Here is a 13,325-nt window from a genome sequence, read left to right on the forward strand (position 1 = left end):
CAAACTGAGGCTCAAAAAGGTGATGCAGTGACCAGCCAGATAGTCTCCCAGACCCCAGGGCCCTTGTTCTGTTCTTCCCTCATCCCACTCCTAGGTGACCTCTGCTCCCAACCCTCCTAACTAACAAACACTCAGAGGAAGAGCCCCTGGGTAATTAGTCTCAAGTCCAGATCGTGACGCCAGAGATCACATCCCTCCTGGACTCTGGTTTCCGAAGCCACCCTCTGAGAGCTTGATAGGGCCACCCCAGGGTTATTCAAGGATCCCCTGACACGAGAGTGGGCCTCTCCCATGCCTGGTGCTCTCAGAGTTGTGAGCGTGCCAAGGGCAAGTCTATGCTCTGTGTCTATGTGTGCACGATCTCTAGTCTCAAAAAGAAAAAAAAAAAAAAAGACTGGAAGGAAATGCATCCACTACTTTACTTGAGATTCTGGGTGACTGCCTTCTCTTCCTCTTGCTTATCTGAAATTTCTAGATTTTCCACAATAAGCAAGTAGCATTTGTCTGATAAAGATAAATATGCTATAAGGAATGAAAAGGAAAAGCCAGGTCACCTCGAATGAATTCTTGTGATGTCCACACAAAAGAAGGACAGATGAGGAAAACTCTTAGCATGTGCCCATTGGTGGTTCACTACCCACCAGTTCCTTGTCCCCCCTCTTTTCCTGCTGCTGCTAAAATGGGCAAGCTCCCCCCACCCTAAGCTTGGGCGAAAAGGCATCTAAACATGGGACCCTCTTCCATCTATTTTTCTCTCCTCATCTGCTTTTCTCATCTTACAGTGTTTGAGCAGAAAGGAAATGAGGCATAGGAAGCCCTCCCTCCAGTCCCCACTTTTGAAAGTAGGGAAACTGAGGCAGAGAGAGGGAGGGACTTGTCTTTAGGGAGTGGCCTCAGGCCCATTAAGTCTCCTGGAGGACTCCCTTCCGTCATGCTGGTTTACCGAAGGGCACACGCAGGCACTGCATATGAACTGCAGGGCAAACAGCCTTGCTCTCCCTGGGGGCATTTTCGGTCCTAATACAGCCTTGCCGATAACTAGCACTGGACCTACCAGCCTGTTTTTTTGTTTGTTTGGTTTTGTTTCTGCCACCTGGAATTACATGGGGGCGCAATTAGGAGTGAAGCTAGAATTCTTCTGGGGACAAACAAATCACACATCCATTCAGTCATCAAATATTTTGAAGGCCTACTATGTGCCAGGCTGGCTTGTGTTAGATCGGGGTATTAGGTAAAGCAGGGAGAGATGCTATTGGTGCATAGTAGCAGTCCAAAAAAAAAAAAAAAAGAAAAGAAAAAACATGACAGGCACCTTCCTTACCTGGTAATGGCCAAAAGACCCCCCTGCCACCCTTCTAGATGAGGAGAGGTCTTTGCACCCATCAAGTCTGTTTTATGTCAGAAATAGGAACCAGAATAGTTCCATTCACTCTGAGTGACTGAAGACAGGGGCACAACAAACAAACGAAGCAAGGTAAGAAAGAAAGAAAACCACACAGCACGGAGGGAAAAAGAATATTTTTATTAATCTTTCTTTTTAAAAAAGTTGATTTTTTGTGGGTTTTTTTGTGGGTTTTTTTGTGTGTTTTTTTTAGGTAAACCTCTTTCTGCTTCCCCTCCCTCATTCTGCCCACCCTCCTCTTAAAAATATAAAATGTCCAACCCCAGGTAACTAGTGTACAATAAATAAACAGTAAACACAAAAACATACTTTATTTGTTTCTTCTTTATACAAAATAAGGAAACTAGAAGCGTTCAACTTCCAAAAAAGTATAATACTGTACATCCTGACCACCCAGCCTCCAGGACCCGGGCACGGAGGGTGGTCTGTGGGCCAGGGCCCAAGAAATCTTGGCGCCTTGCCCAGGGGGAGCGCAGGGTGAGCGAGTGTTTGAGTCTGGCCTGGACCCCCGGGGTCAGAATAAATGTCAAAGGAAGGAAGAGGTGGGGGTCTGGCCCTGGGGCGCCGATGTCCGGACCGCCCCCCGCCCCTTCCTAGAGAAGCTGACCGTGATCCTCAAGATTGGCCACCAGGGGGCGCCAACGCGCAGGTGGATCTGTCTTCCTCCCAGTGACACCCCCATCCAAGCGTGTTTCTCACTCTCTCTCTCCATCTTTTCTCTCTCTCTGGCTGGCGCTCTCTCCATCTTCTCTCTAACTCATTTTGCTCCCTTTCTTCTCTTCGATCTCTCTTTTTCTTATTTTTTTTTTTAAAGAGGGGAAAGCAGAGTGAGAAATAAGATTACAAAATGCCACTCGGATTGCAAGGAGGGGGAAAAAATTGTCTCTGTCCCTTGGCTTCAGCCCTCTCTTGGTCCAAAGAGGTGCGGGGTGGTGGTGGGGGTTCGGGGGAAGTCTAGAGCGTGCTTGAAATCTCTTGACCCTCCGTATTCACTTTGGTCCCAAGAAATTGCTCGCGGCTGCCGAGGAGCGCTGGCGGAGGGCAGGGGGTTCCCGGAGAGTCCCAGGGGTGGATGCAGATGCGGGGGTCGGTACCCCTCCGCGCCCAGCCGAGAAGCAGTTGCCGGTTGAGTTCGGACTCGAGAGAGAGCCCCCGAGGGCGCCCCGTGCCGCGGCCGCGTCGGGCGCTTTGGTTTCGGGAGGCTGCGTCCCGGGCGCGGGGGTGGGGGGACGTGGGGGGGGGGGTGGGGACGGCCGGGCGGGGCCCCAGGGCCGAGCGCGGGGGGCGGGGGGCGGCCCGGCCCGACGGCCTTACCACACGGCGGCCTCGTTGAGCTCGGGGTTGGGGTGCGACAGGGGTCCGCTGTAGCCGCTGGTGCCGCTCATGGGGAAGGGTGGGCTGGGGCCGCCGCTGAACACCTCGCCGGGCATGGGGTGCAGCGCGCCCGGCAGGCCCGGCTCGGGGCTCGGCGTGTCCGGGTGCGAGATCATGTCGGTGAACCTGGGGTTGTCGGCGGCGTGCGGGCCGGTGAGCGGCGGCTCCAGCGCGCCCAGCGGCGTCGAGCCGGGCCCCGAGGCGGCCAGGAAGCTCGAGTCGGCCGGGGACTGCGCCTGCGACGGCGGGCCGTGCGCGAAGAAGTCATAGTTGCCTCCCGGCGCGTAGTAATCTCCCTGGTAGTCTGCGGACGGGACGGGGCGGGAGAGGGGAGAGTGAGAGATGCGAGATCGCCGAGGGACTCGAGGGACCCGGCGGAAGAGACTCGGGGGAGGGAACCCGGGGAGACGAAGGCCAGAGACGTGGGACGTGGTGGGGGCCACCGGGACAGGACGTTAACGGGGGACCGCGCGACACTGATTCGAGGTTAGAGAAAGACCCGTGGAGAGGCCTGCGGAGACCAAGAGAGGCCGGAGGGGCGAAGCACCAGCCCCGGAGCTCGTGCTGGGCAGAGAGACAACCAGAAGTACGGAAAGGCTACACTCAGGGGCCGGGAGAGGCTCAGAGACGATGAGGAACACACAGAGAGGTTCCTTGACAAAGAGAGACGGAGGGGAGACAGCGGTGGCGGGAGGCGCAACACAGTGACGATTCCTGACAGTGTCTTAGAGTTGGTGAGAGATACACAGAGAGCGAGAGTCACGATGACTGCCAGATAAGGAGACAGGGAGAGATCGGCAGGGGACAGGGTGAAAGGGGGTTGGAGAGGGGATGCAGCAGGGAGCCCCCAGACTCATAGTCGGTGTCAAGGCAAGAAAAGCGCCTCAGTCACCGAACCCACGGCTGAGCCGGAGACCCGGCTTTATGCGACTAAGGCAGAGACAGTCTAGGGGACGCAAAGAGAAAGATGAGACGGCCGTGTGGTTAGAGACACGGGAAAAACCCGGCAAGAGACCCAGGAACGAGACGGAAGGTCGGGAGAGACAGAGGCGCCCAGAGACGCGCGAGATGAGTCAGAGAGACGGCCAGAGATGCTGGGGCTGAGAGGCCGGAGAGAGGAGTAGGGCGGGGATGCAGGGGCGACGGACGGAGACCAGAACGCGAAGGGACTGAGATCGGCCCGAGACCCCGTCGGGAAGAAGCGCGGCCGGAGCACCGAGGAGCTGGCGAGTCGGGCCCCGGCCGCGGAACCCTGGACTCGGAGCGCGCAAGGCGGCCTCAGCGCCCTCTCCTTCGCCCCCTGCGCCCCGCCGACCTGGCGCGGCCCCGTGCCCCGCGTCCGTCCCGGTGAACGTGGGACTCCGACCGTTTGTCCTGGCCTCACCTGGCCTGGAACGGAGAAAGTTGAGGCCCAGACACTCGGGAGAGGGGAAGAGGATGAGAACACTCGCCGGGCCACGTCTAGAGTTCCCTGTGCCTCGGGTCCTCCAGGCTGACCCCGGGCGGGTTTGCCAGGACCCCAAGGTTTTGGAGTATTTGGGGACGTGGAGGTCTTTTGATAAAGTGATGATAGCTATGGGCTCTCTCTCCGGAAAAATGCACAAACGCGAATTTTGCCCACAAATTCAGGGAGCACAGGGGCTCCAGATGACACGCTCGCCCATTCTCAACAAAGTGTTTCTGCATCAACCGTGTGACCTCCTCCTAGAGCCCCCTTTCCTGAAGTCCTTCCGCATAGCATCTTCCCCTCCCCCTGGGTCGGCCCCGAAGGAGTGGGGTGTGGGAAGCCAGGAAAGGAGCACCGTGTAGCCCGCACTCGTGACAATAACCCGCTTTGTACGGCGGGAAAACCGGTGCGCCCGGAAGCTGGGGTCTCCTCTGCAAACCCACGCCTCCTGCTTAGTGTTGGGGGTCTGTGACCCGGGCGAGTTCTGGACGCCCCCTGCCGCCCCCTTCCCTCTCCATACCCCCCCTGACATCAGTCCAAATGGGGAGTGTCTGGAGGCGGGCTTGGAGACGGTTTAGGCCACAGCTAAAACGGTCGCCAATTACTTTTTAAAAACCACTCGTTCCATTCTCCCCGTAAGGGAAGAGAAAGGTTGGAAGCGGCGAATTTGGGGCCCCTAAGGGACGGGGATGGGGGACGGCCACGGCGCCTAGCAAGCCGGCTAGCCAGGGAGGGCCTCGGCCCCCGCGCGGAGCGCGCCGCCTCCGCCCATATGGCGGCCGGGCCGGAGGTAATTGGAACAAACGCCGTCTGAAAAGCGCACAAAAGCCGCAGCTGGGGCTTTGTCCGCGCTCCCACGGGGAGCCGCCGGCCCCGCCGCCCGGCCCCTTTCTCGCCCGCTGCCGGCCGCCGACGCCGGGATCTCCCAGCACGGATTAGGAGGGGCTGCCTCCCTGGGATTGGGGGGTCCGCCCCCCCCATTCCAGGGAAAGAGGGGCCCGCGTGTCCAGGCCGTCACCCCATCCAGCAGCCACGCGGGTAGAGGAGGCGGTGGAATTGGTGAGAAGCACACTGGTCCTGGGGGAAACCTTGGTTAATTACCCAGGCGGGGAAAAATTCCGGACTGGTACCGCCCCGCCAGCCTCCCTGCGCCGGGCGGAGATTTTGCGCTCAAGGAGCCAAAGATAGGTGAAGAGAGTTGGTGAGTAGAGGCCCCAGGACAAGTCCACCATCCCAGCTGCCTCTGGTGTCTGTAGCCCCCCAACCTGGGCCCTGCCATCTCTGTCTCTCCCAAAAAAGCACATCACCACATTTCATCCACAATTTCTGGGGCCCCTGGCCAGCCAGAAGATCTAACCTCCCAGGCCTGCGGATGTACCAAGGCGAGTTATAGGGTTCTCTTATTTTCCCTTCTGGGTCTGCCTGGTCACCTGGCTCCTGGCCCTCCACATTGCCACCTCTCCCCAAACTGGGCTACTAGCCTCTGCCCCTCCTCCCCCAGGCGGGGTGGCACTGAGCACAGATTCCCCTCAGGCAGAGGCATTCCTGGGGGCTCCCCAAATCCAGAGGCTCTGGAATAGAAGGGGAAGGTGCCTTCCTAGAGTCCACAAGTCTGAAATGTGTAGGATGGTGATTCAGTGCAGTAGTGCCCCAAAACAACTGGGTCTCAAAAAAAAAAACAAAAACCAAAAAACCAACAACAAAAACAAAAAACGAAAAACGGAGGTGAGGGAGTCAGAAGAGGTAATCCAGGAAGGAGAGTGAAGTAAGTTAACATAGTGGGGTGAAGGGAGGAGAGAGGAGGGAAGGAGGAAGGGAAGGGGTGACCTAAGAGGAGATTTCACCCAGGACTGAGCATCGTAACACCAACCATGAAATTCCTCTGTGCAAAGCGGGCTCCTCGCCCTCTGCAGCCCAAAAGACAGAGAATGCATAACTGGGTTGGCTCAATCCTTGCCCATCCCAGCCCTGATGAACCCTGGTGCGCTTGAAGCTGGAGGGTGGGCGGGGGTCCTAGTCCAGGGCAACCGCCAGCATCTGGGCTAACCGGGCTGGATGCTGTGCACACAGTCCCCATAGCCCAACAGGAGATGCAGACTTGGAAGACAGCAAGGGGGCAACCCCAGATGAATCCTGACCCCTCCATCCCTACTGCCGGTGTTGCCCTCCAGTGCCTGCTTTCCTGCTGGTGCCAAATACACCAGGCTGTGGGCCAGGGCAGCAAGGGCTGTGTATCAGGTTGGGATGCGGTGCATGCAGAAGTGCCTGACTTGGTATGACGCGTGAGAGTGCCAGCATATCTAGGCGGTGGGGTATAACTGTGCTGGTTACGGGTGACCATGTGTCTAGATGTGTGTCCCCGAGGTCTCTGAACTCCTGTGGTCCTGCATGGGTGAGTGTGTCACTGCTTTTCTCACGTGTTTATTATCTGTTGGTACCACTGCATGGTTGAGTGAACCCATGTGTCTGATTTTCTGTCCAGGAAGTATCTGCGGGTGAGTGTACCTGTGTTGATACGGTAGAAGGGAGGGAGGGGTCCAGGCGCAGCCTGAGATCACGGCTATCCGGCCCTGCACCCTCAAGCAGCATTGACCTAGGTGTGGGGCACCGCGTCCTAGGAGGTTGCTTACCTCCGTAATAGGTGTACGGAGTGGACCCCAACATCTCAGACTCGTCCAAGCGGCCGCCCAACGGGCGCATGCGCCTCGGACTCCGGAAGAAGGCATGTCTCCGGGCGCCCAGGGCGCTCAGCTGTTTCATCCGACGTTCTTTGGACCGTCGGTTCTGGAACCACACCTGGGACAGAGGAAGGGGTTGTGAACTCTGTTCCGGGTCCCCTTCTCTCCCTGCCCGGGCCACCCCCGCTGGGTCCTAGCGCCTCCTCCGCACCAAGAATGCCCTGAGCCGGGGGCCGGGCCGGATTAGACCAAAGGGGTGGAGAGGGGCCTCGGCGAACCAGCCAAGGATGAAGGATTTCGCGGACCCGTGGGGCGACTCATAAAGACTTGGGCTTCCTGGTCCTCGGCCCATCCGCGGCCTGACGGCTTTATAAAGGCCCGCCGCCCGGCACGGCTCTGGTCTCGGCCCCGCGACTCCCCAGCCGGGCTCTGGCCGTTTGTCTGTCTGCCCGCGCGTCGGGCGCAGGGAAGGAGCACGTGAAGAGCATCGCCTCCTTCTCTGCTCAGAGGACGGGAGGACAGGAAAGGTCCTGTCCTTTAAGCGAGGCTTAAAACCTTCCCTGAAAGGGGCGGGGGTGGGATTCAGGGATGTGAAGTGACCCGCCCAAGATGACGCCGCCGGAAGCCAGCAGGGCTAGGCTGAATCTTTTGGCTCGGAGTGTGACCAGCCGGCCCCGATCTCCGGCGCACCGTCTGCCCCTAGAGCGGGCTCGGCGCGCTCCTAGCCAAGGAGGCTGGGTGGGAGGCTCCTCCGAGCTTCACAGCTCGCGGACGCAGCGGGGCTGCGGAGGGGTGACCCGGCCAGAGCCGACCCGGGCCGCACCTGGATGACGCGCATGTTGAGGCCGGTCTCCTGCGCCAGCTGCTCGCGGATGTGGCGCGTGGGCTTGGGCGTGGCGGCGAAGGCGGCCTTGAGCGTCTCCAGCTGCTTGGCTTTGATGGTGGTGCGCGGGCCGCGCCGCTTCGTGCCCGAGTTCTGCTCCTCGTTCTCGTTGTTGGCCGTCTCCTTGTCCGACGACGTCGAGTTGTCCGTCTCCTTGGGATCGTCCTGGAGTGGGTCCTGGAGGTCCGGGGACAAGCTGCGGTCCGTACAGGACGACACTGCGAGAGGACGGAGCGGGAAGGGGACAGGGTGTCAGCGGCGGCCCGAGACCTCTCCAGTCGGGTAGCCTGTTCCTGCAGGCTCAGGCCACCGCCAACCCCGGCGGGTTCCCTCCCAAAGCCGGCGACAGCCCCTCCCCCAGGGGCCCGGCGCCCGCCCACTCCCTCCAGGCGGGGCTGGGCCTTTGGAAGCGCCCTTCTCAAGCCCTCTCAGCACTTTTCAGCTAGTGCTTGGGAAAGGGGGAGTCGCGCTCTCTGGAGAGCCCGGCCTTCTAGGAGAGGGGACGGGAGGAGGGTACAGATGCCCTCCGGGCCGGGGATCTTCCTCTCCCTTCTCTCTTTCCTCGAGACCCCAATTAGTGTCCTCCCAGTGCAGCTAGAAATTACCAGGAGCTGAAAAGACTCGGAAAGGGGAAATTGTGCGGTTCCAAACTTGGGGAGGAGGGCAGCTTGGAAAAGGCTCCTGAACTGGAGGAGGGCGGGTTAGAGCTGGCAGTGTAGGCATCCTGGAAGGCTGGCTCCAAACGCTGACTCTCTTTCCCAGCCCCCGCACCTCCCCCACACCTTGACCTGCCCGGCGCGAGTGGAGAGCTCTGAGCCATGCACCGCGGACACGCAGGGGGCAAAGGAGGGGAGCGCAGGCAGGCCTTGGCTGGAGGGTGCTGGGGCCTGGTCTGGGGAGGGGCAGGGGGCCTCCTACCTGAGTTGAGGCTACCCTCCTTGAGGCTGGACGAGCTCAGGTAGTCGTCCTTGCACACGAACTTGTTCTCGTCGATGACGTAGAGCTCCTCGCCCGTGGACAGCTGCTTGTTGCAGACCATGCAGGTGAAGCAGTTGAGGTGGAAGACTTTGCCGCGGGCTTTACGCACCAGGTCACTGGGCGAGATGCCTTGCGCGCAGCCTGCACACTTAGTGCCGAAGCGCCTGCGGACACAACAGGGCCTGTCACCCAGGGTCAGCCCAGTGTCCCATCCTCCTGAAGCCCTGACCTCCCACCCTGCCCTAGCTTCTGAAAAGCCTCCGTTTCCACATCTGTCAAATGAGATCCCAATCCTGTCCTCCCTGGTCAGAATGCAAGACGTGAGACAAATATCCAGGTCTGTTCTTGGGATTGGGACTGTCATGCCTCGGTCAGGTTTATCTGGACTCTGCTGGGCTTCCAGCAATGGGCGCCACAGCCTTCAGCCCAGCAGACGGCCCAGAGCACCTCAAGTGGCGCCCCTCCCCCACCCCACATCGCTACCAGATGGGCCGGGGCTGCTCCTGGCAAACTCTGCTCTGGAGGTCGTGAAGCATTTAAAGCCAGGCAGGCCGGGTTTGGACCATTTCTCGGCTTTGCCTCCTGGATCCTTAACAGTCTGCTGGGGTCCAGGTAGGGCCAAGGAGCCTGGCTGTCGGGTCCTAGCGATGGAGCTGGGGGGAGCCCCTCTTCTGAGCTGAACCTTAGCAGGAAGGAGGGAACCTTCTGCTGGTCCTCAGGCAGGCAGCGGGAAAATGTGACCAGAAGGCGGTCCCAAACCTGCACGGCCAGAACACGGGCTCTCTCCAATGCCACCTTTTCTGTGTTCCTGGTCTAAATCCTCTTCTCTCTCCCTTGAGCGCTGGGAGAAGGCTGGCCTCCCCCGAAATGGATGGTGCAGACCGGCACTGGGAGGGGTGAGGTGCCGGGGGAGGGGGAGGGCGAGGGCCCAGGACTCTGGGGCCCCACGTCTCCTCGTACCCACGTCTCTAAACAGGGTGAATTTGGGTGACGTTGATGTAGTGAGGGCATTAGGAGCCATAAGTCACTTTGGGCCTTATCCGGCGGCGTAATTGGCCACATGCACCTTATCAAAAATCATTAGGTGCTTTGCAAGCACCACCACATTAGGGGCCTCGGGCCTCTGGGGCCGAGGAGTCTACACGTGTAAAGGCGCGTCTGACCTTTTCTCCTATTCAAGTTCCCTAGTGCCAGGTACTGGGGCCGGCGAGCAGCCTTTCTCCAGGGCGTTAATCACGCCCCCCCTTCCCTCCACGCAGTTGGCGCTCACAAAGCCGGGGGAAGCAGGCAGGGCTGAGCTGCCCAAAGCCCCACAGCCTTCCAGGCCGACCTTCGGCGTTTCTCAGCTGGGAAAGTGAGGCTCAGAGAAGTGATCTGCTGTGACCTGCCTGAGGGCGCCCGTGGGCAGCAAGGCTGGACTCTGGAGGTCCTGATTCCAGCTTCCATTTCATTTGTACTTTCAACAGAGGAGAAAATGTTTAAGGAGTTGATGGGGGGAGTGAGGAGAAGATTCCCTGCCCCATCACCAGGGGAGGCCTTTCTGGCTGAGTCCCCTCAGGAGCTGGGAAGTTTCTGTTTGTCCAGAAGCACGCTGGGGGTCCCACCTGCCTGGAGCCCAGCTTCTGGACTCCGCACTCTGCCTGCCCCTAACTTCGCAAAAATCCTTAGTCTCTCCGAGCCTGGCCGGAAGCTTCCACCCTTGGGGTGGCCTCAGCTAGCAAGAGGCAGAGACGGATGGGCAGCAAGTTTGTCAAGCTTCCTCCCCCCGGCCCACCACCGATCCAAGCTGGCCTGGAAAAGCCAGCTACAAGCAGCCCAGCAGCGTTCTTCTCACTCTGCCTGGGTTCAGGCCCTTGTTGGACCGAAGGCAGGAGGAGAGTGGTGGGCTCCCCGGCTCCCCATTGAATCTGGTGGGCCTGGGAGGCTGGGATGGGTTTCGTGGTGTTCCCTTCCCCGGCGCCCCAGCAGAGCGCCTGCAGGGCGGGTGCTCGGGCAACAGGGCGGCGCGGCTTCTTACCTGAAGAAGTCATTTTTGCAGTAGAGCTTGCCCTCGCGCGAGAAGCACTTCTCCGAGAGGTTGGTCTTACACTCGCAGCACTGAACGCATTTGATGTGCCACGCGCGGTCCAGCACGTTCAGCAGAAAGCGGTCGAGGATGGGCCGCTCGCAACCAGCACAGTGCACCATCATAGCCCCGCGCCCTGGCGGCTCGGGCCGCCTTGCCCTCCCTTTGGGCCCCCGGCCCTCGGGCCCCCTGGCCCCGCCGCTGCTCTCCGCCTCTTCTCTTGACCGCCGCCGGGCGAGTCCGGTCCGAACCAAGACTCAGCCGGTCAAGTCCTTGGGTGATTGCTGGCCTGGCGCTGGGCTGCCCTGGGCTGGGTGGGGAGTGGTGGCGTTCACAGCCTCATGCCCCGGGCCGCGCGCCCCAGTGTATCTTGGGTGGCCGCGGGCTTCGCCTCTGCCGAGCGGCTTTCCCGGTGGCGGAGGCGCCGGCACTTTCCCCCACTTTCAAGCGGTTCCTATCCTCATCTTTGTCTGGCCGCCGCCTAATTCGCGCATCCTTATTCAGATTTGGTGACGTGGCGAGGCACGTAGGGGGCCCGGCGGCCAATGGGTACGCGGTGGCCATGGCAACCTCTTAAATTTATAGCATATCTAAATTGGCTACAGCGTTGCGGTCCGGACAGAGCAAAAAAAACAAGGCATCAGTATTGTTGAGTATTAGCTTGTACCTGGTTCGGAGGCTAAGTAAGTATTTACCTTCCAGTTTGGGGCTTGGGGCTGGGGGCCGCGCGATCTGAAAACTGCGTCTCTCTTCTCTCTCTTCACACATATTTGGGGGGCTGGGGTTCGAAGGCCTAGTGGGAGGGGGACCTCTGCCCCCTTCACAATCCACGGAACTTGCAGAAGTTGCCCGAGGTCGGGATCGCGCTCTACGTCTGCCTCCTCTTCCCCAGCCCAGCCCGTCGTTTTGGACTCCCCCATCCGCGCACCCCTGGGGTCAGCGCCCTGGAGCTTCGGCGGCGAGGTTCTCGGGACTCCCGGAGGCGGCACCGGCTTCCTTTGTCATATGCGGGGGCTGGGGCCCAGCCCGGCCTTTCTCAGGGAGAGGGAGAGGGAGAGAGAGACAGAGAGAGAGAGAGAAAGGCCGAGCAAGCCCAGACCCAGTTTGGCGGGGGATGTCCTCTGGCCCGGTCTCAGACCGCGGAGTTGTTTCCAGCCGGAGCGCGCTGGCCACGGGGCTCGGGGGAGATGTGGGGAGGGGGAGATCCAGGATGCACCGGTCTTCCCGAAGCCAGCTCTGAAGTGATGTTCACCGCGTCTCCGCTTTCCTCGCTGCACCTTCCAGATCCCGGGTCAGCCAGCCAGTCGGGGCGCCGCGGTGAGTGGGTAGCGCGGCCGAGGAGGGTACGCTGGAGATTGCGCGGGGCGCTCTTTGCACACGCTGGGCGTCCGGGCGGAGTGTGCAAGTTCGATCCATCATAGGAAGCAGGAAGTACCATTCCACGGGGCTCGGAGGGTGTGTGGGGCGTTCGCAGGTGTGTGTGGAGGGGGAATGTGACTCTGGTGGGGGGAGCGAGAGGGCCATGCCTCCTTTCCCAAGGTGCCAACCCAGCGCCTGACCGGGGTGCTCTAAGTTAGGGAGGGCAGGCAGGCAAAGTGGGAATTTTCCCTTCCCGGTCCAGGAAAGAGGGCTAACGAGGTCTGTAGGGCCTGGGCCCACAGGCTGGGGGCCAGAGGAGCATGTGTGTGCGCTAAGGCTCGCCTGTGGATGTGTGTTCGGGTGCATTTGCTGAGTTTGTTAGTATACATTTGCTGTTTGAGAATCCTGTTTTTGCCTCTCTTTAGAATTACTCATGAATCAATCATGTGAATACGTTTTGGCACGTGTATTTTTGTGTGTTTGTATCTGTGCATAGTTCTGCTAATATTTGTGTGTATTAGTCTGTGCGGTCCTGTTTTTGTTGGTCAGTGTGTATATATATATGTGCATACGTATCTGCAGTCACATGAATGTGATGGTGTTTGCCTGTGTGAGTGTGCATCTGTGTAAGATTATTTGTACAGGTGTGTGGTAACATTGATGTGAAAGTGGACTTTGAAATGTCTGAATCGCGTGCAGGTGAGTGTGCGTGTATGTGACTGACTGAGCCGGGCTGGCTGTGTTTGTGAGTGCAGAAGTTTTTGGATCTGTGTTTGTGGGCCAGTCATTACGTGTGTGTGTCTGCATGTATGTATTTCTGCAGATAGCAGTAGTTTTGGTTATGTGACTCCTGTCGTGTTTATTTTTAAGGGGAGGTGTATGTTTGTGTGTGCACTTCTAGTGTGCTTGCCTTTGTAGATTTGAATGGGAGCACGATTTGTGAATGCCTGTATTGGGGCAGTTGGTGGAGGCGCAGAGATGTTCCCTTTCCCCCCTGGTTCCTGTCCAGACCTCCAGCTTCCCCCCACAGTCCACAGTTTCTGTGTGAAGTGATCTGGCTTCTGACAGGGAATTGACAGGTGCTGGTCACTGGGTGGGGCATTGACCCAGAAGCTGGGCTTCTGAAAAGGAGTCCCCGG

General features: G+C 59.3%; 1 protein-coding gene across 1 annotated transcript; it reads right to left on the reverse strand.

Annotated features, from left to right (window-relative positions):
- Window positions 1-2,712: 2,712 nt before the first annotated feature.
- LHX5 (LIM homeobox 5) lies at window positions 2,713-10,952 on the reverse strand (the record flags this gene model as incomplete). Its single annotated transcript, XM_082852675.1, has 5 exons — window positions 2,713-3,080; window positions 6,854-7,019; window positions 7,725-8,002; window positions 8,703-8,926; window positions 10,780-10,952. 5 exons carry the CDS (start codon window positions 10,950-10,952, stop codon window positions 2,713-2,715), a joined length of 1,209 nt encoding a protein of 402 aa, XP_082708801.1.
- Between the last annotated feature and the right edge of the window lie 2,373 nt (window positions 10,953-13,325).

Source organism: Leucopleurus acutus (assembly GCF_964270905.1).
Source record: "Leucopleurus acutus genome assembly, chromosome: 13".
Lineage (NCBI taxonomy): Eukaryota > Metazoa > Chordata > Mammalia > Artiodactyla > Delphinidae > Leucopleurus > Leucopleurus acutus.